Raw genomic sequence first — 19,650 nt, forward strand, 5'->3', positions numbered from 1 at the left:
GACAAAATTAAAGCTAATTAAATATTTGGGATCTTTTTAAAATTTTCAAAAACATTAAGGATAAAAGTATACTTTATCCTTTAATGTTCGTGCATTAATATTAGCATAAAAAAATATTTCTTAGATTAACATTGTTTTAACTCTCTCTCTCTCTCATGATATCAGAGCACTCCATGGTTTCCGAAGCAAGTTCACAAGTGATCACACCAATACTCAAATCCAAATACAAATGCAAGAAATTCAAAGCTTTTTGGTATTGGTAGCACTAAAGATAGATGCACTGAATTTTCTACCATGTTACGAGCTCCTAGATCATCTCACAAGCATAGAAACTTTAGAGAAGTTTGGACCAAACTAGATCGAAACTCAGGAACAATGACAATGGAGTACAAGTGGAAGAAACAAGATGGACACATCAAAATTTAGTTGCTAGCGTCAATGTGTAAGATCTTTAACATTCGAATGATTGGTTGTGAATTTACACAAAAAATCTAATCTAAGTTGAATACATTTTTTTGTCTCCTTCGATCCTATCAGTTTTTTGGGAGAATTAGCATCATAATATGATATCAAAACTTCTACAACCTAAAGGTTTAGAGTGAACCTTGCTGACAAAAGAAACTCTCATATGAGAAGGCATACTAGAGAAATATAATTATTCATATATCTATTTTTATTAGCTTAAATATTTAAAAATAATATCATAACATAAACCAATTTTAAAAAAACATCATCTTATGTGTTTTCAAAAGTGAAATACTTTTTTTACCTACTAAACGAGAAATGAAATACTTTTGCTTTTAAAAAAATATATAACTACCATTTCAAAATTCTTTGCTAAACCAAAGTTACGACTACCATATTGAGCCACTGAATTAGTGTTTGAAAATTGTCTATAGGGTATGACCAAACAAAAAATGCCTATAGGGAACCACAAAAAAAAAATTCTATTGGATAGGCATACAAGGATAGAAAGAGACCGAAACAGATATGCAAGTGTTTCCAAAGGCCTCACTTTTTTAAGACAAAAGATAAAGATAAATAACAATAAAAAGATAAAAATGTTTACCGAAAAAAAAAAGATAAAAATGTTCTCGTCCCTATATTGGTATAGCAAAATATTGTTGTCTTGGCGGTAGATTATTTATCGACGGTGTTCCAAACAGGGAAACACTACCCTGGTAAAAACTGAGAGCTATGGAGCCAGAAAGGACTCTATGCCCAAAATTGCAAAAAGATTTGAAAGCAACAAATGAGCTTTTCATATTTCATTATGGCCTTCTCCATAATTTAGCTGTGTACAGAAAAAGCAGCAGGCAAGAACTGCAATGCATAGTTTTCATGTTTCATCAATTGATCATCTCATTTTCCCACCGACCCTTTTAGCAACCAAAGATTTACAAGAGGTGCAAGCTAAAAATAAAATATAAAAATCTTTATATAAGAAACCGTCACATTATACACCAGCAAACCTATATGCCTGAACCTTTGACAAAAAAAATTAAAATAAAATAAAATACAAATTTGAGACCAGAGGGGGGAAAAGAAAAAGAATTCTAACCAAGCACTATTTCATTAGCACTCACAACAATGGCATATTCAAAGGAAGGATCTCTAACATTAATCTAAGTATCTAAACTTCTATAGTATGCTATCAACAGCATCTTTTAGAAGTGAATTATGTCTCAATCTGTGACCTATGGAAAGCACCAAGAAGAAATTTTAAGGGTTAAGTTAGTCCTCCATCTCTGAAAATATACATGTTGGCTGGTTCAAAAATGTCATACTTGACATCCTTATCGATTAAATGAGGCGGCAGAGTTATCGTCGTACTGTCCCCTCCATGCATTGCCACCTTCCGTGCCACTACATGCTTGATTAGGGATTGGAACTTGGCCTAGATCCCCATCCAAACTCATTTGTTGCACCTCGGCGGACGACAATATCTTTATGCTCTGAACACAGCTTACGAATTCTCTGCAAGGAATTATAACTTGAAGGTTAAGAAAAATATTTGATAATGAGTGAGAAAGAAGATGATGACAAATACAATGATTTTACTACTTACTCCCACGGGTCATCACCAACAAGAAGAATGTCATTCTCATGATCCACATATACTAGTTTCCACTCGGTCCTTTGAGGATCTTCTAGCTGCCCTTCAATCCCGAACATTCGAGCCAAATCGTGGCGGAGTTCATCATATCCTTTGTATCGCGTGACGTCGATACATCTTCCAACAGAACCACATTTTTGAACCTGCAAAATATGTTTTGAAAGTTCGAAACACATGCAGATAAGGTCAAAGAATTTGAGGTTAGTTTCCGGATGACAAAGACTTCAAGAATATAGGGTCTAAGATTGCATATGCAAGTATGCAATTAAAGTGATGTCAAAAGCATATTCAAATTTATATTTTAGCATAATTTCTTGTACATATGTCTCGATAAGTATTGTAAATTCAAATTATTTATAAATTTGTCAAGGAATACAAACCTTGGTATATGTTCGCATTCTCTGAGTCTGGTTAGCCCATAAGCCATTATTCAAAACCCCAGCATCGTTCATGGGAATATCACTTGAGCAACCAGGCTTGAAAGGCATGTTCGGCACCCCAAATGACTGCGAGCTGATGGCGGCAGTGGACAGCTCTGTTTCGATGTCTCTTGGAGCACCGCCATAGTTAGCCAGCAAGTTTTGAAGATCTTTTTGAGAGTCATAACCTCTTGAGAGCATGGTATCCGCTGCTAGTCCATCAAGATTGGAGGCAAATGGTAGATTTTGTCTAGGATGCGATTGAACATCACCATCCATGCAGAAGTTTGGAAGTTGGAAGTTCTGGTGGATGCTACCCGGATCAATACAGTAAGATGTTCCGGACGAAGAAGCTTCCAGCTGATCACTGATTGTACCTTTATACTTAAGCTGGTCAGGGCCTTTTATGCCGGATAATTCATGTTTTATCGGCATATCAGACTTATTATGAAGCTCTTGCACCAAATTATTAGTCGGCTCAACTACCGAAATCCCCCCGAATGTGGTTGGTGCTTGTTGATTTCTTTTCATGAGATTTGGTGGAGATATCTGGCAGGTATTAGTAGACGGTGAAGTCGAGCATGATGGCACGTCTACATCGGTAAGACTAGAAGGAGCTCTACTAGTTATAACTGATTTCTGTGCATTCAGGGTTGGTTGGTTCACCGAAAGCTGTTGCGATTGCATTAGAGACGAAGAAGAGAAGCTGTTGCTGTTGAGAAGCTTCTCCATTGGGAATGAATTATTTCCGAGCTGTTGAGGTTGATGCTGCGATTGAGGCAGCTGTGGTAGTTGCTGGTTTGCCAGATGAGTATTTTTTTGCTGCAGAAGCTGTGACTGCAAAAGTGGACTAGATGTTGAAATAAGTTGCTGTTGCTGCTGCTGCTGCTGCTGTTGCAGTTTCTGCAGCAGCTGTAACTGTAACTGTTGCTCTGAGGGGTTTTGCTGTGACATTTGAGTCCCTTGAAGTTGCTGCAATGCCCTCTGCGACGTGCTTTGTTGCAAAAACTGCAATGGAGATTGTTGCAACTGTGTCGGTTGTTGCTGCTGCCTCTGTAAGAGACTAGTTTGCTGATCTATCGATTGCTGAAATTGCGAGTCTAATGGCAAGGATGTCATTAGCATTGCATTCTTGTTGGCAGGTTGGATACTTTGTTGTGTCGGCATGCTTCCGGAGACTAACTGCTGTTGCTGAAGCTGAGAATAGGCTACCGGTTGTTGAACTTGAACACATTGATTAGAAGTAACTACCCGATTATTCATAATTGGCTGTTGACATGACTGTTGAGGTTGGTGTTGCTGTGGTGGAGGCGGCTGCTGCTGTGGTTGTTGCAGCTGCTGTGTTCTCTGTTGAGGCAGTTGGGGCTGTTGTTGCTGTGACTGCGACAAGTTTTGTGGCTCTGGCAGCTGCTGTTGCCTCTGTTGCTGCTGCTGTTGTGGCTGAAGCTGGTTTACTGGCGATTGCAACAATGAATGCAGCTTCTGCTGCTGCTGCTGCTGCTGTGGCTGCTGCAGCTGTTGGGGCCATGATGTCATAGATTGCTGCAGTTGGTTGACTTGGTTGGGTAGATTAGATTTGTTGAATTGAAGATTTGGTGCAGAGAGGACCGGGGCTTGGAAGTTCAATATCTTGGATTGATCATTACTGTTAAGGTTGCCATGGAGGGTATTGGATGAAAGCATAGATGGCGGGAAAAATCCGGATTGGGTGGCGGCAAATTGATTGTTCTGCTGCTGCATGCTCATCCATTGCACTAAACTCAAACCAGGAAAGATTGAGCTTGAAGCATCCTTCATGCCAAGTTCATCTCCAAGCCAGGGCATAGCTCTCTTAAAAGCATTTTCTATGTCAGACTCGTCTTCTGCAAAATCAACAACAAAGCTTGTCTATCACTACACTTATCTATACGCAAAATCGTAAAGTAGAAAGGAGTAACTACTGGTTCAACATCCCAGATCGAAACTCTGCTTGGGCGCTCCCCAGCTGTTGATTCATCCCAACCAACCTATCAACAATTTAAAATTATACTACTGCAGTAAGCTACAACAGAAGTTCAGTATCAACTAGAGTGAACGGCATAGCATCATGACCGATGATCATATTTCATAATGCATGTTAGCTTTTGACTTCCATAAGTTGAGGAAAAGGTCAATAAAAATTTAGAAGTTAAACACCAATACAAGTTCAATAATGAATCATTCTTCATACGCAGTTATCCAGATAAACCACATCTTTCTTCATGAAACATTATTGGTTCAGTAATACCTGAAGATTGCGCCACTGTGAGTTTTTCCATCGGACCGGATCCAAGTCACTAACGCCGGTGATTGTACCCATATATCTGCGTACTCCAGACTCCTCAGTCTCAAACATCATTCTAAATCTCATACCAAGAGAAACTTGAGTGTACATGGCCTTGTTGTACTTGGCCAACGGAATCACAAATTCCGAGGGGCTTGCCCTGTTATAATGATATATGTTATAAGAGGCTGTCACAAATATTCATAGATTCCATTCTGATTCATCATAGCATAACCAAGCTAAATATTAAATAGTACCTTGGGTTATAAAATATGGTAAAAGGGCTGTTATTTGAAGCAGCATGGGCTGCAGCAGCAAGAATGCCAATGTGCATGCTGTCACTGGATATTACCGATGAAGAGAGTGCCGGCTGCTGCCTATTAGCGCGCTTTATACCTAAAAGAAGTTGCTGTTTTTCATCTCTGAAAACCAAAAATATCTGGCTGAGTAACAGGGTGAAAAATTACCTCTGGAAGTTTCTATTCTTTTGTAAAGAAAAAAAAAATAAGAATTCTTACCTAATGAAAAGAACAGAATCTCCAGCAAATAGCCTTTTCGTGCTAACAAAGACACTCCATCCGGTAGTCAACAAGTGCCTCTTTGGTTGTCCTGCAACCAATTATTGTGCATCATTAAGGCATATTTCAAACCATTGACAATATATTGAAGGAAGAAGGCAATCCGAATAAGCTAGTTGTGATACCGCGATAAATATGCCTAAATGTCCATGTACTATCGTGCAAATCCTTCGCAACAATCTCCTGAGCCGGAGGTTGCATCGAAAAGTCCTAAATGCAAATTCTGGTCAGCATTGACAGGGAAAATCCCAATGGACCACATAAAACTCGAGTAATGAATGAAAAGGAAACAATTTGTACACACCAGAGGTGGGAATATTTTTTCCGCTGCTCGACGAGGCACAGAAAATCCACCATGAGTGCTTGTGTCACTAGCTGTGAGAGTTTTGCAAAAGAATTCAGTAGGCTGCTGGTTTTGCTTGAGACCCATGTCGGATGCCAGTATTGCTTCCTTATCATACTGTAAAATACATACAACAGTCATCAATATAGTTCCACATCGATGAGAAATAATAACCCAGATACATGTTAACAAATTCTATGATTTAACAGCTGACCTACTTTATTTACAGGTTGAAGGGTCATTTGAGCATAAACCTCGTCAGTTTCAGGATCAGCCTGATCAAAAACAGAAAAGAACATCAAATATGTATCCATCATCGATGTGTATATTTTTCACTAACTAAGACAATAAGGACCATCATGTCAAATGCTTGAGAAAGTAAGCACCTTTTGGTTTCTATATTTATTTCCTATTTTCATATTTCAGTTAGCGAAAAAGTAAAAACAGAGTCAAAGTAGAAAACAAGATTTTATTGCTTTCCCTTGTTCCTTAAGACAAACAACTTTACTAGTAACAAAGATATAATCCTTTTGCTCCACAAAAGATCCTTTTTTTTCCAGAAAAAAAAATCATTACTACATTAATTTCTCATAGTGACAGGCCAAGTCGAAAAATGTGAGAGAAGCTGAAAATTAGCATGTTCTCCGTTATGGACAACAAATCTTCATCTAGATGGAACATGTCTTGTTATAGATATTATTACAAAATTCTTAAGAAGTTCATGTTGTGTGTAGAACAGACACGCTGCAAGAGAAAGTGCACCTACATGAAGGACAACATTGTGAAGCATGCAAATCAACTTGGATGGAAGGTTCGGGTAACTTGGTACGAAGTCGGCCTCCTTTTGCATGGATGCTGCAACCTGCAAGTTGCGTCCCTCAAAAGAAACCGCATCAGCAACCAACAAACAAACAAAACAAAGTATATCAAGCTCTTCGAACTTCGGCATATGAGACATACTTGTTCGCTGTGTCCTTGAGGGAAATAAACCACAAGACTTCCAATAGGAGGTAAAGAAACCAATGGTCCAGCACAAGCATGCCATAACTCTGAATTGATTGTTTTCTTTTCTCCTGTTTTTAATCATCAAAGGCATATTGTCATCTTGTTCGGTAGAAAGATACAAACATTAAATAGTAAAATTGTACTCTTAGGCCCCATTTGGTAACTCCGTCATGAAAGTAATACAAATACATTGGAACACATAAATCTGTTTGGAAAAAGAGACGGATACATTAATAGGCAAAATGACAAATGACACCGTCCTACCACAAAATTTGCTGAGATCTTTGTCCATGGAAGAGTGAGGACAATGGAAATAGAGAAAGAGTCACAAATTTCTATCTTGAGACACCAAAAATAAGCTTAAGGTATATATTATCCCAGGAAACAAAAGTCAAATGGAAATTTTCATGTAATAGGACAGGCCGGAGCACAAGCATCCCCTTTTAATGCAGGGTTCGAGGACAGGCCGCACGCAAAGGGTGTAACACTGCCAAACCTTATAACTATTTTAGTGACTGTTTCCACGGCTTGAATCCGTGACATTGAGGTCACACGGTCACGGTCATTTGGAAACTCATCTGTTGCTCCAAGGCTCCCCTTAGAAATTTTCATGTAATAGTTTCGTATAAATTACACACGAAATTCATCCATGAAAATTTCCAACCTTGTCTTTTATTCCTTTTCCAAGCATACCCTTAAATTCATTCTATGCTTGTTTATGATTAAGGGTCAAAAGTCAAAACACATAAGGAAAAGGCTGAAATTGTAGAATTCATGCTAAAAGGCAACAAAAACACAACATTTTAAGACCTAAAAGAAGCACAAAACTTTGTTCACACATGTTTACAACATGCCAAATAGCATTATTAGTGCCACAAACAGAAGAAAACCTGTTTCATATTGGTTTTCCTCATTATTCTGATTTTACTAACAGTTGATTCAGTACCCTATTTGGTTCTAAGTGAAAAAATAGTCAGGTGAAAACCCATTCATGATACACCATAAGCTTCAAAATGAAAACTACTTTGGGTTAAAAAAATGGGTCATGAAGATCAAGAATCTTTACATGAGATTATCATTGTCCTTATTGTATCTGATTTAACAAGAGAGGACATTGTTGTACCCTCCCATAACCGTTCCACACCAATGAATAAACAAATAAATAAAAAGGAAGAAGATTTCTGAAATTTAGATAAAAATAACTATCCTTATTCTTCACAATTATGCCATCCTTATTCCTTATATGAACCCAACAAAAAAAAAATGAAGATTCCTCGGAATTTTATTAAATTAGTTCCACGGAATTGATACCAAGCACATCCGGACTTCAATTTTACAACCTCAAAAAATCAGAAAAATAATAAAAAAAAAGGTGACCAAAAAATAAAGGGTGAAAGAATGCAATGAAAAGATGAAGAAATAAAAAAATAAACAAAATAAAAGGAAAATAACTGATTGAGTGAAGATAACTGATTGAGTGAAGAAAACAAAACTTTAGCAAATCAACAAAAAGATTTGCAACTACACAATCAAATGAAAAACGAAAATTCCCTTCCTCATGATGCACTCAGATTTATTCATTCTAATAAAACGGTATTAAACTAATTCAACCAGGTCAAAAACAGCATTTTCCTTGAGACAAATCAATGAGCAAAGTTAGTGTTTATTTTCATGATACAGGATAAAAAAACACATAAGAAGAAGAAGAAGAAGAAGAAGAAGAAGAAGAAGAAGAAGAAGAAGAAGAATGCAGAAGAAAATAAACCTATTAAAAAAAAAGGAAAACCCACCTTCGCCAGAATTAGGCAAGAAACCATTGGAAGGAGCCTTCATTGCAACCTTATATATGAACAAGTTCAACACTTTTTGGCCTTTTTTACTAGCAACAAGATTCAATCTTGTTTACCAAAGTCCTTTGTTTTCTTTTCTAATTCCCACAACCCTTAACTCCAACTCATTGCCCAAACCAACAGCAGAAGATGAAGAAAACACCCCCTTTTTGAAGCCCCCCCAAAATGGAAGTAATTATTGTTTTCAACTCCAAATCAAGACAACACAAAAAGTTTCCAAATCCAACACCATGAAGACTTGTTCCACTTTCTTCAATCTGCCAACTTAGCTTGAAAATCCAGAGGACCCCAGCTCAGAAACATTTCAGTGTTGAATCACAAACCAAACTTTGTGCCCATATCAACATATAGCATTGAATACAACTGAAGCTGATGATGGTGTTCAAAAACCATCCCAAAACCTACAAAAAGCATATAAAACAAGACAACCCAGTTAAGAACTCATTTCAAAGATTCCAAAACAAAAACTAAAACAGAGAAAGAGCATGAATCACCTTGAAAGCACCATATTCATCATTCAAAATGGAAAAGCAGCAGAGAATAAGAGGAGCAAAAGAAAAAAAGAGTTATGTTTTTTGAGAGGATTAAGGTGGCAGAGAGAGTAGTGAAGAGACCAAAGTTGAGAAAACTGACTTGTCGCCGGAAAATCAGAGGAACTGAGAAAAAGGAAGACAGCTTTTATTTTTTATTTAATTTAATTTTAATTTTGTTTTGCTTTTCTTGGGTTGCTTTATGTGAACAAGCCGACATGAAATATATGGGTGAAGCAATCAATCAGAGACAAAGCATAAGGCATAGGCATGGTTAAAGTCTTAAAAGAAGAAAGAAAGTAAGTTAGAAAGGAAGCAGGGTATTATAGTAACACCAACACTAACACTAACAGACGCATTACCACTAAACATGATTAACGATTTGCTTAATTACATGAACATCAACATGAGTGTTTTTTAGACATTATTCTTCCCCGCTATTATAAGATTTGGGCCCCACGCCCAAAATACACCTCACCCGTCCACTCAATATTTTGCATTCAGTACAAGTGGAATATTTACTCCATATAACCGAGCCTAATTTTCTTATTATTTTTTACATCATTTTAAAATTTTTCTATCAATAATGTTATTTTTACAAAGATAATCTTATTGCCATGATAATAATTACAAGAAAAAATACATTATAAAAAAAAGAAATAATAATAAAATTGGCTACTATATATTAATATAATTTTATATTAAATACTAGTATACGATGACCAATTATTTTTATAATTAAATCTAACCAATTTTTTTTCTCTTTTTCTATTTTATCTTCGCTTTACGTCTAAATATATTGTTTCTTTTCTTTCTTCTGTTTATTTCTTCGATATCTTACTCCCATGTTCTCTTCTTTCCTTTAAATATTCAAATTCTTTCCATTTGTGTTGTGTTCAAATCAGTTATTAATAAAAAATTTCATTTAAACAAATTAATTTTTAAGTTTAATCATATAAAAATAGCACAAAAGAAAATTATAAAAGATTTAGTTGAAAGACATAATTTATTTTAAATTATACAAAATTTTTATTCGAACAATACAGAAGAAAATCATAAATTTTTTTATTTAAAAACACAAAAATTTTATTAGAATGACACAAAAATTAATTTGAATAACACATAAATTTTTTTTAAATTATACAGATTTTTAGTTGAATAATATAAAAAAATATAAATTTTAATTGGATAATACAGAAATTCATCATTTATGTGTTTATTGTAAACAAATTTAAATATTTTTTATATTTCTCTTCAAAAAGTTATATTTACCTTAAGGATCCCGCTAGGGAGACAATGGACTATTTGTACAATGTGTACAATGGCTATTGAGTTATGAAATGAATATCCCATATACTATTTATAATAACCATCCGAGTACAAGGGATAATAAACACTTTCACCAAGGATCGAACTCTTGACCTTTCAGGTCTAGCGCTTTAATACCATGTCATGATGCCACTCATCCCAAAAGCTTCAGCTGACAGAAAAATATAACACTAATAATTATATCTCTAATACTCTATAAATTTCTATTGTTCACATTGTATAAATATTTCATTGACTCCTCGTACTTTTCCTTACCTTAAAAAAAATTATGTGATCATGATCCCAAATTTCTATATTTACCGTGAATAAACTTAGGCCTTGCTTCCTATGTTTCTCTTTAAGAAGTTGTGTATATACTTTAAAAGTTTGTGATTGTTGTCACAAAATCTCTATATTTATTATCAATAAATTTCTGTTTTTTTCATATATATCTCTTTCAAAAGTTGTGCTTATTTTCAAAAAATTTATGAGTTTATCGTCACAAATTTTTTGTATTTATTATTAATAAATTTCTGACTTTTCTTCTTATATTTCCTTTAAAACTTTGTGTTTACCTTTAAAAAATACTGTGTTTATCATCAATAATATATGTGCTTTCTTCCAATGTTTCTTCAAAAAGTTGTGTTCACTTTAAAAATATTTTATATTTTTCATTACAAAATTTCTACATTTGTCATCAATAAATTTATATGCTTTCTTCCTATATTTCTCTTCAAAATGTTAAATTTATCTTTAAAAAAATTAATGTGTTTTCATTGCGAAATTTTTGTATTTATCGTCAATAAATTATTATATAAATAAAAATATATTGACAACACATTTAAAACGCATCGCTTTTATTGAAACTTGTTTAATACAATAATATTTTTTTATAAAAATAGACATCATTGAAAGTATAATACTTAGAAAATTATATAAGGATATTTTCTGAAATATATCATTTTTATTATATAAAAATAACTTGAATACCTTAAAATATTTTTCTATAATTTACTAGGAAGAACATATGATATTTAGGGTAAATGATATGATTAAATAAAATTGGATTCTAAATTACATAAATATAACATTTGAGATTTGGTTACATTTCATTTTTCTTTCATATCTATATAAACTATGTTGACTTCTAAAGTTTTAGGAATTTGCACGTAATCTATCGTACGTTATCGTAGTTTAGGTATAATATTGTGTAAAGCATAAACTGTTACAACAAGCAGTGGATTATGATGAGAGAATAACCAAACGTAAACCACTAAAAGTGGTAATGGTTTCTGAAGAAGAAAAATAAAGACATAAACTGCGATGAGTAGTGGATGTTTATGCTCGAGATCTAATCCTCTGTAAGTTGTAGCAGTTCATAAATGTGAATCGCTCTATAAATACTGGTTGAAGGTTATTGTGATGTAGAGTAAACAAATACAAATATCTAATAAAAATAGTTTCTTAGTTCTTGTGCACTATATAGGAAAGATTCAAAAGTGCAAAAAAGAGGGTATACAATTTATAGACAAGGAGCTTAGGGTATGTGGAACTAAGCAGGTGGAGAAATTATTTTATAAGATTCTCATTGCCATTGTGTCAAGTGGTAAGAAATACGACACACTTGTCATAGGGGTCCGATGAAGATCCCTAGGTTATTTTCATTGTCAGAGAAGTTTTCTAGATGTGAGAACTCATGAGTTGTTTGCGAATTTTTAATCAATTGGCATAGGACCTTCCAGTTCGATGCTTGTGGTTGCACCAGCTGCAACATTGGTTGCATCCCCATCTTTTGTAGTTGATTTAAATTGCGACCATGGGGATGCATGTGTTATTGGAGATCATTGTTTCTTTAGTGAGCTAGCAGTTGCGATGGGTGGTTCTCTTCACATGATTGCTATTGGTATAGTGACTGTTCATACCCTGGGTCGAGCTGTCCAACCCGAGATGATTAGCAATGAGACGACCGACCTTTTCAGGTCAAACTACCCGACCTCTTCTCAAAGAGCTCGGCCAAAATGCCAGGGAAGCCCGATAAAGGGCCCAAATAGAGGAACACTACCCAAATCCAAAGGCAGCCCAAGCCTATAGAGATAAGGGTGGTTCCCATGAAGATAAGATAAGATAAGATAAGATAACTAACTTATCTTATCTGAAAAGGTCACTCTACACCATTATAAATACAGTGGAACACCCAAGTATAACTCATACTCTGATTCTACCAAAAAACCTGCTTAATACCCTTGCTAACTTAAGTATCGGAGTCCCTTGCAGGTACCACCACCCTCCGGTGACGAAGGATCAGCAGCGTTGCCAGTCCAACAAGTCGGACACAACAGCTCCAGCCGCCACGCACAAGTCGGACACGTCAACTTCGATCAGTACAGAAGATCTCATCCGAGATCGACCTACAGTTTCAGGTAACCCTCGGAACATTGGCGCCGTTGTCGGGGAATCTGGAAGTCAACCCATCACTATGGCGGACGACCATGACAACGACCACGATTCAGGTCTAGAAGATAGAACGCCGCACAAAAACGTGAACACTACACCAAAAGATACCCCGCAACCTAACGAAGACAAAAATTCACCAAACTCAGAAGCCGTTGAGACACTTCAAGATCGTTTAAAACAACTTGAGAAAGAAGCCCAACATCAGCGAGAAGCTGGGAAGGACCTACAAAGGGAGATAAGGCGACGCCGGCAATTGGAGGACAAACTCCTAAATTCGAAGCCGATCTCAAAACCAAAGCGACTCGTTCCACCCACGAGGATAGCTCCCACAAGGACCAAGATCCATTCACCAAGGAAATCATGAAGACCAAAATCCCAAAAGACTTTAAACTCCCGGATATGGCCTTATACGATGGCACGGTAGATCCCAGCCACCACCTCAGTAATTTCAGAAGTCGAATGTACCTCACTGACTCCTCAGACTCAATCCGCTGCAAAGCCTTCCTGACTACCTTAACAAAAACAGCGATTAAGTGGTTTGATAATCTACCCCCAGGTCCATCTCAAGCTTCGACGACCTAGCTAAGAAGTTTCTAGCCATATTCTTTATCCAGAAAGACAAAACCAAGCACGCCCCAAGTCTATTAGGAATCAAACAAGGAGATTGAGAAAGTCTCCGCAGCTACATGAAAATATTCAACAAGGCATGTCTAGACATACAAAGTCTACCCACAGAAGCGGCCATCAGGAGCCTCATCAATGGCCTACGAGAAGGGCCTTTTAGCCAATCCATATCGAAAAAGAATCCCACATCTCTAAATGAGGTACAAGAACGAGCAGAGAAGTATATCAACATGGAGGAAAACGCTCGACTAGGAGAGACCTCAAAATCCGGATTCTCCTACTCCTCCCGAGATAAGGACAAAGAATCCAAGAAAAAAGAAGATCGACATGGGAAAAAGATAAAATAATACCACAATTATACTCCTCTTCGGGTACCCCTTGTGGATGTCTACAGAGAAGTATGCCATACTGAAAAGATACCTCCAGCTCGACCACTCAAAAGCAAAAAAGGAGGAGGAAACCGGGAAGAATATTGTGAATATCATCGAATCTTTGGAAATTCCACCAACAAATGTTTCGACTTAAAAAACATCATAGAAAAACTGGTAAGAGAAGGAAAATTAGATCGGTATTTGGCGAGCCGAGCAGACGATCCTAGAAAAAGAAGAAGGGATGAAGATGCCGGACAGGCAGAACGACCACCCCGTACACCCGAAAGATACGTCCACATGATACACGGAGGGTTTACGAGAGGCTGGATCTCCAAATCATCTCGCAAAAGATATCTCAAAGAAGTATATCATGTTGAGGGAAAAGAGGAAACACCCGACATCCCCACAATTACTTTTACCAAAGAGGACGCGTCCGGCATCATCCCAGGACACGATGATCCTATGGTCATCAATATCGTGTTAGCAAACGCAAATCTCTACCGTACACTGATAGACCAAGGAAGCTCCGCCGACATATTATTTAAAACTGCCTTCGACAAACTCGGCCTAGAAGAAAAAGAACTCAGAGCATATCCGAACAACTTATTCGGACTGGGAGACACCCCAGTTTAACCACTTGGATACGTCTCACTACACACGACCTTTGGAAAAGGAAACCAGTCAAGAACACTCAAAATAGACTACATTGTGGTCGACGTAAGCTCAGCCTACAATGCCTTAATAGGTCGGACAACATTGAATTAGCTCGGCGCAGTAGTCTCGACTCCACATCTATGCATGAAGTTCCCAACTGCAGAAGGAATAGCTATAATAAAAGCAGACCAGAAGATGGCGCACCGCTGCTACAATGAAAGTTTAAACCTCAGAGACAGAGGAGAAGAATTCCACACAATCGAACTCGGTGGAGCTCAGAGGTGGGAAGAACTCCGCCCACAACCCGAAGGTGAAGTAGAAAAAGTCCATATCAGAGATATCCCGGACCAAACAACCAATATCGGTACAATCCAAAAGGAGACATAAAAGAATCATTCGTACAATTCTTACGAGATAACGCCGACCTCTTTGCATGGAAGGCTGCAGACATGCCAGGCATAGACCCCAAGTTAATATGCCACAAGCTAGCAGTCTACCCAAGATCTCGGCCAGTACAATGGAAACGTAGAAAGCTCGGGCCAGAACGATCCCAAGCTGTGGAAGAGTAGGTACAAGCTCTACTGGAGGCAGGATTTATAAGAGAAGTCACGTACCCACTATGGCTAGCTAACGTTGTCTTGGTGAAAAAATCAAATGGGAAGTGGCGAATGTGCACCGACTACACTGATCTCAACAAAGCTTGCCCAAAAGATCCTTATCCACTCGCAAGTATCGACGCTCTGGTAGATGCCTCCTCCGGGTATAAATACCTCTCATTTATGGGTGCATATTCGGGATACAATCAAATTCCAATGTATCCACCCGACCAAGAAAAAACTTCGTTCTTAACCCCAAAAGCAAACTACTGCTACATCGTCATGCCTTTTGGACTAAAAAACGCAGGAGCTACCTATCAGAGATTAATGAATAAGATCTTCATGGATCACATCGAAAAAATAATGGAAGTATATGTGGACGACATGTTAATAAAGATATAAAGTGAAAAACTGCTGCTGTCCGACCTCACCCAAGTATTCGATGCTATAAGAAGGCATGGCATGCGACTTAATCCTGCAAAATGCACCTTCGCAGTAGAAGCTGGAAAGTTCTTGGGTTTTGATGAGCGCATAATTTATACGCTTTTTGGCATTATTTTTAGGTAGTTTTTAGTATGACCTAGCTACTTTTAGGGATGTTTTCATTTGTTTTTATGTAAAATTCATATTTCTGGACTTTACTATGAGTTTGTGTGTTTTTCTATGATTTCAGGTATTTTCTTACTGAAATTGAGGGACCTGAGCAAAACTCTGATAAAAGGCTAACAAAGGACTGCTGATGCTGTTGGATTCTGACCTCCCTGAACTCGAAATGGATTTTCTGGAGCTATAGAACTTCAAATGGCGCTATCTTAACGGCGTTGGAAAGTAGACATCCAGAGCTTTCCAGCAATATATAATAGTCCATACTTTATTCGTGATTAGATGACATAAACTGGCGCTCAACGCCAGTTCCATGCTGCATTCTGGAGTCAAACGCCAGAAACACGTCACGAACCAGAGTTGAACGCCAAAAACACGTTACAACTTGGCGTTCAACTCCAAGATAAGCCTCAGCTCATGTAAAGATCAAGCTCAGCCCAAGCACACACCAAGTGGGACCCAGAAGTGGATTCATGCATCAATTACTTACTTCTGTAAACCCTAGTAGCTAGTTTAGTATAAATAGGACTTTTTACCAATGTATTAGACATCTTTGGATTATTTTTGGATTACCTTATGATCCTTTGATCAAGTTCATGGGGACTGGCCATTCGGCCATGCCTGGACCTTCATCACTTATGTATTTTCAACGGTGGAGTTTCTACACACCATAGATTAAGGGTGTGGAGCTCTGCTGTACCTCAAGTTTCAATGCAATTACTATTATTTTCTATCCAATTCCGCTTGTTCTTATTCCAAGATATTCGTTGCACTTCAACATGATGAATGTGATGATCCGTGACACTCATCATCATTCTCACCTATGAACGCGTGACTGACAACCACTTCCGTTTTACTTTAGACCGGGCGCATATCTGTTGGATTCCTTAATCAGAATCTTTGTGATATAAGCTAGAATTGATGGCGGCATTCATGGGAATCCGGAAAGTCTAACCTTGTCTATGGTATTCCGAGTAGGATTCCGGGATTGAATGACTGTGATGAGCTTCAAACTCGTGATTGTTGAGCGTAATGACAAACGCAAAAGAATCAAGGGATTCTATTCCAACATGATCGAGAACCGACAGATGATTAGCCGTGCTGTGACAGAGCATTTGGACCATTTTTACTGAGAGGATGGGATGTAGCCATTGACAACGGTGATGCCCTACATACAGCTTGCCATGGAAAGGAATAAGAAGGATTGAAGGAAGACATTAGGAAAGCAGAGATCCAATAGGGACAAGCACTTCTACGCAATTATCTGAAATTCTCACCATTGAATTACATGAGTAACTTTATATTTATTTTCTATTTTATTTACTATTTGAAAACTCCATAAAATTTATTATCCGCCTAACTGAGATTTACAAGATGACCATAGCTTGCTTCATACCAACAATCTCCATGGGATCGACCCTTACTCACGTAAGGTTTTACTTGGACGACCCAGTGCACTTGCTGGTTAGTTGTGCGGAGTTGTGACTAAGTGTGATTCACGTTTGAGAGCGCTACCAAGTTTTTGGTGCCATTGTTGATGATCACAATTTCGTGCACCAAGTTTTTGGCGCCGTTGCCGGGGATTGTTCGAGTATGGACAACTGACGGTTCATCTTGTTGCTCAGATTAGGTAATTTTCTATTTATTTTCTTTTCAAAAAGTTTTCAAAAATATTTTTCAAAATTTCTCACCTGTTTTCGAAAATTTTCAGAGTTTTCAAGAATGAATCCTAGAGTTTCATATAACATGTTTTAGCTTGGCTGGCTATTAAGCCATGGCTAATTCAGAGGATTTTGATTAAGGACTTTGGATTCATTACTTTCTTTTTCCTATATGTTTTTCGAAAAATATAAAAGAAAATCCAAAAAAATCATAAAATCATAAAAACCAAAAATATTTTGTGTTCTTGTTTGAGTCTTGAGTCAATTTTTAAGTTTGGTGTCAATTGCGTGCTTGTAAAAATTTATGCATTATTTTTCGAAAATTCATGCGTTCATGGTGTTCTTCATGATCTTCAAGTTGTTCTTGGTAAGTCTTCTTGTTTGATCTTGATGTTCTCTTGTTTTGTGTCTTTTATTATTTTTCATATGCATTTTTGCATTCATAGTGTCCATGCATTAAAGATTTCTAAGTTTGGTGTCTTGCATGTTTTCTTTGCATAAAAAATTTTTCAAAAATATGTTCTTGATGTTCATAATGATCTTCAAAGTGTTCTTGGTGTTCATCTTGACATTCATAGTGTTCTTGCATGCATCATGTGTTTTGATCCAAAAATTTCATGTTTTGGGTCATTTTTGTGTTTTTCTCCCTCATCATTAAAAATTCAAAAATAAAAAATATCTTTTCCTTATTTCTCTCAAAAAGTCAAAATTTTGGGTTGACTTGGTCAAAATTTTTTAAAATAAGTTGTTTTCTTGTTGGTCAAGTCAAAATTTCAATTTTAAAAATCTTATCTTTTCAAAACTTTTTCAAAACTCAAATCTTTTTCATTTTTTATATATTTTTGAAAATTTCTTTTAAATTGATTTTCAAAATCTTTTTTATCCTTATTTCATAATTTTCGAAATTACACTAACAATTAATGTGATTGATTCAAAAATTTGAAGTTTGTTACTTTCTTGTTAAGAAAGGTTCAATCTTTAAATTCTAGAATCATATCTTTTAGTTTCTTGTTAGTTAAGTAATTAATTTTAATTTTGAAAATTAAATCTTTTTTTATCATATCTTTTATATCAGATCTTTTTCATCATATCTTTTATATCAGATCTTTTTCAAAAATTTTATCTTATCCAAAAATTTGATTTGAAAATATCTTATCTTATCTTCTTATCTTCTTATCTTTTCAAATTTGATTTTCAAATCGTTTTCAATTAACTAACTAACTTTTTGTTTGTTTCTTATCTTTTTCAAAACAACTTAACTACTTTTCCCTTTCTACTTTTCGAAAATATCTCATCCCTTTTTCAAAATTTTTCTTAAATTAACTAATTGTTTTAAATTTTAATTTTAATTCTATTTCACCTTTGATTTTCGGAAATCATTAACTGCGTTTCAAAAATTAATTTTCGAATTTTCTCTCTCTCATCTTCCTCTATTTATTTATTTATTTACTAACACTTCTCTTCACCTCTCTTCATCTCAAATCACTACCCCTATCCTCACCCTTCAGTTTGGATTCTCCTTTCTTTATTCCCTTTCTTCTTCTACTAACAATAAGGAACCTCTTTACTGTGACATAGAGGATTCCTCTTCTCTTTTTTTCTGTTCTCTTCTCTTTTATATGAGCAGGAACAAGAAAAAAGGCATTCTTGTTGAAGCTGATCCAGAATCTGAAAGGACTCTGAAGAGAAAACTAAGAGAGGCTAAATTACAACAATCCGGAGACAACCTTGCTGAAATTTTCGAACAAGAAAAGGAGATGGCAGCCAAACCTAACAACAATAATGCAAGGAGGATGCTTGGTGATTATACTACACCTACTTCCAAGTTTGATGGAAGAAGCATCTCAATTCCTGCCATTGGAGCAAACAACTTTGAGCTGAAACCTCAACTAGTTGCTCTAATGCAACAAAACTGCAAGTTTCATGGACTTCCATCAGAAGATCCCTATAAGTTTTTAACTGAGTTCTTGCAGATCTGTGAGACTGTTAAGACTAATGGAGTAGATCCTGAAGTCTACAGGCTCATGCTTTTCCCTTTTGCTGTAAGAGACAGAGCTAGAGCATGGTTGGACTCTCAACCTAAAGATAGCTTGGACTCCTGGGATAAGCTGGTGATGGCCTTCTTGGCTAAGTTCTTTCCTCCTCAAAAGCTGAGCAAGCTTAGAGTGGATGTTCAAACCTTCAAACAAAAAGATGGTGAATCCCTCTATGAAGCTTGGGAAAGATACAAGCAGAT

The 19,650-nt window shown here is 36.4% G+C and overlaps 1 protein-coding gene across 1 annotated transcript; it reads right to left on the minus strand.

The window, feature by feature from the left end:
* Nucleotides 1-1,414: 1,414 nt before the first annotated feature.
* LOC107479168 (auxin response factor 19) lies at nucleotides 1,415-9,420 on the minus strand. Its single transcript, XM_021138384.2, has 14 exons — nucleotides 9,108-9,420; nucleotides 8,554-9,014; nucleotides 6,719-6,831; nucleotides 6,525-6,620; nucleotides 5,977-6,033; nucleotides 5,720-5,875; nucleotides 5,541-5,625; nucleotides 5,356-5,446; nucleotides 5,095-5,259; nucleotides 4,802-4,997; nucleotides 4,445-4,541; nucleotides 2,497-4,397; nucleotides 2,069-2,259; nucleotides 1,415-1,977 (listed from the first exon to the last, which is right to left on the minus strand). The coding sequence occupies exons 2-14, from the start codon at nucleotides 8,594-8,596 to the stop codon at nucleotides 1,797-1,799; spliced, it is 3,372 nt and encodes a 1,123-aa protein (XP_020994043.1). The 5' UTR covers nucleotides 8,597-9,014; nucleotides 9,108-9,420; the 3' UTR covers nucleotides 1,415-1,796.
* Between the last annotated feature and the right edge of the window lie 10,230 nt (nucleotides 9,421-19,650).

Source organism: Arachis duranensis, chromosome 3 (genome assembly GCF_000817695.3).
Source record: "Arachis duranensis cultivar V14167 chromosome 3, aradu.V14167.gnm2.J7QH, whole genome shotgun sequence".
Taxonomy (NCBI): Eukaryota; Viridiplantae; Streptophyta; class Magnoliopsida; order Fabales; family Fabaceae; genus Arachis; species Arachis duranensis.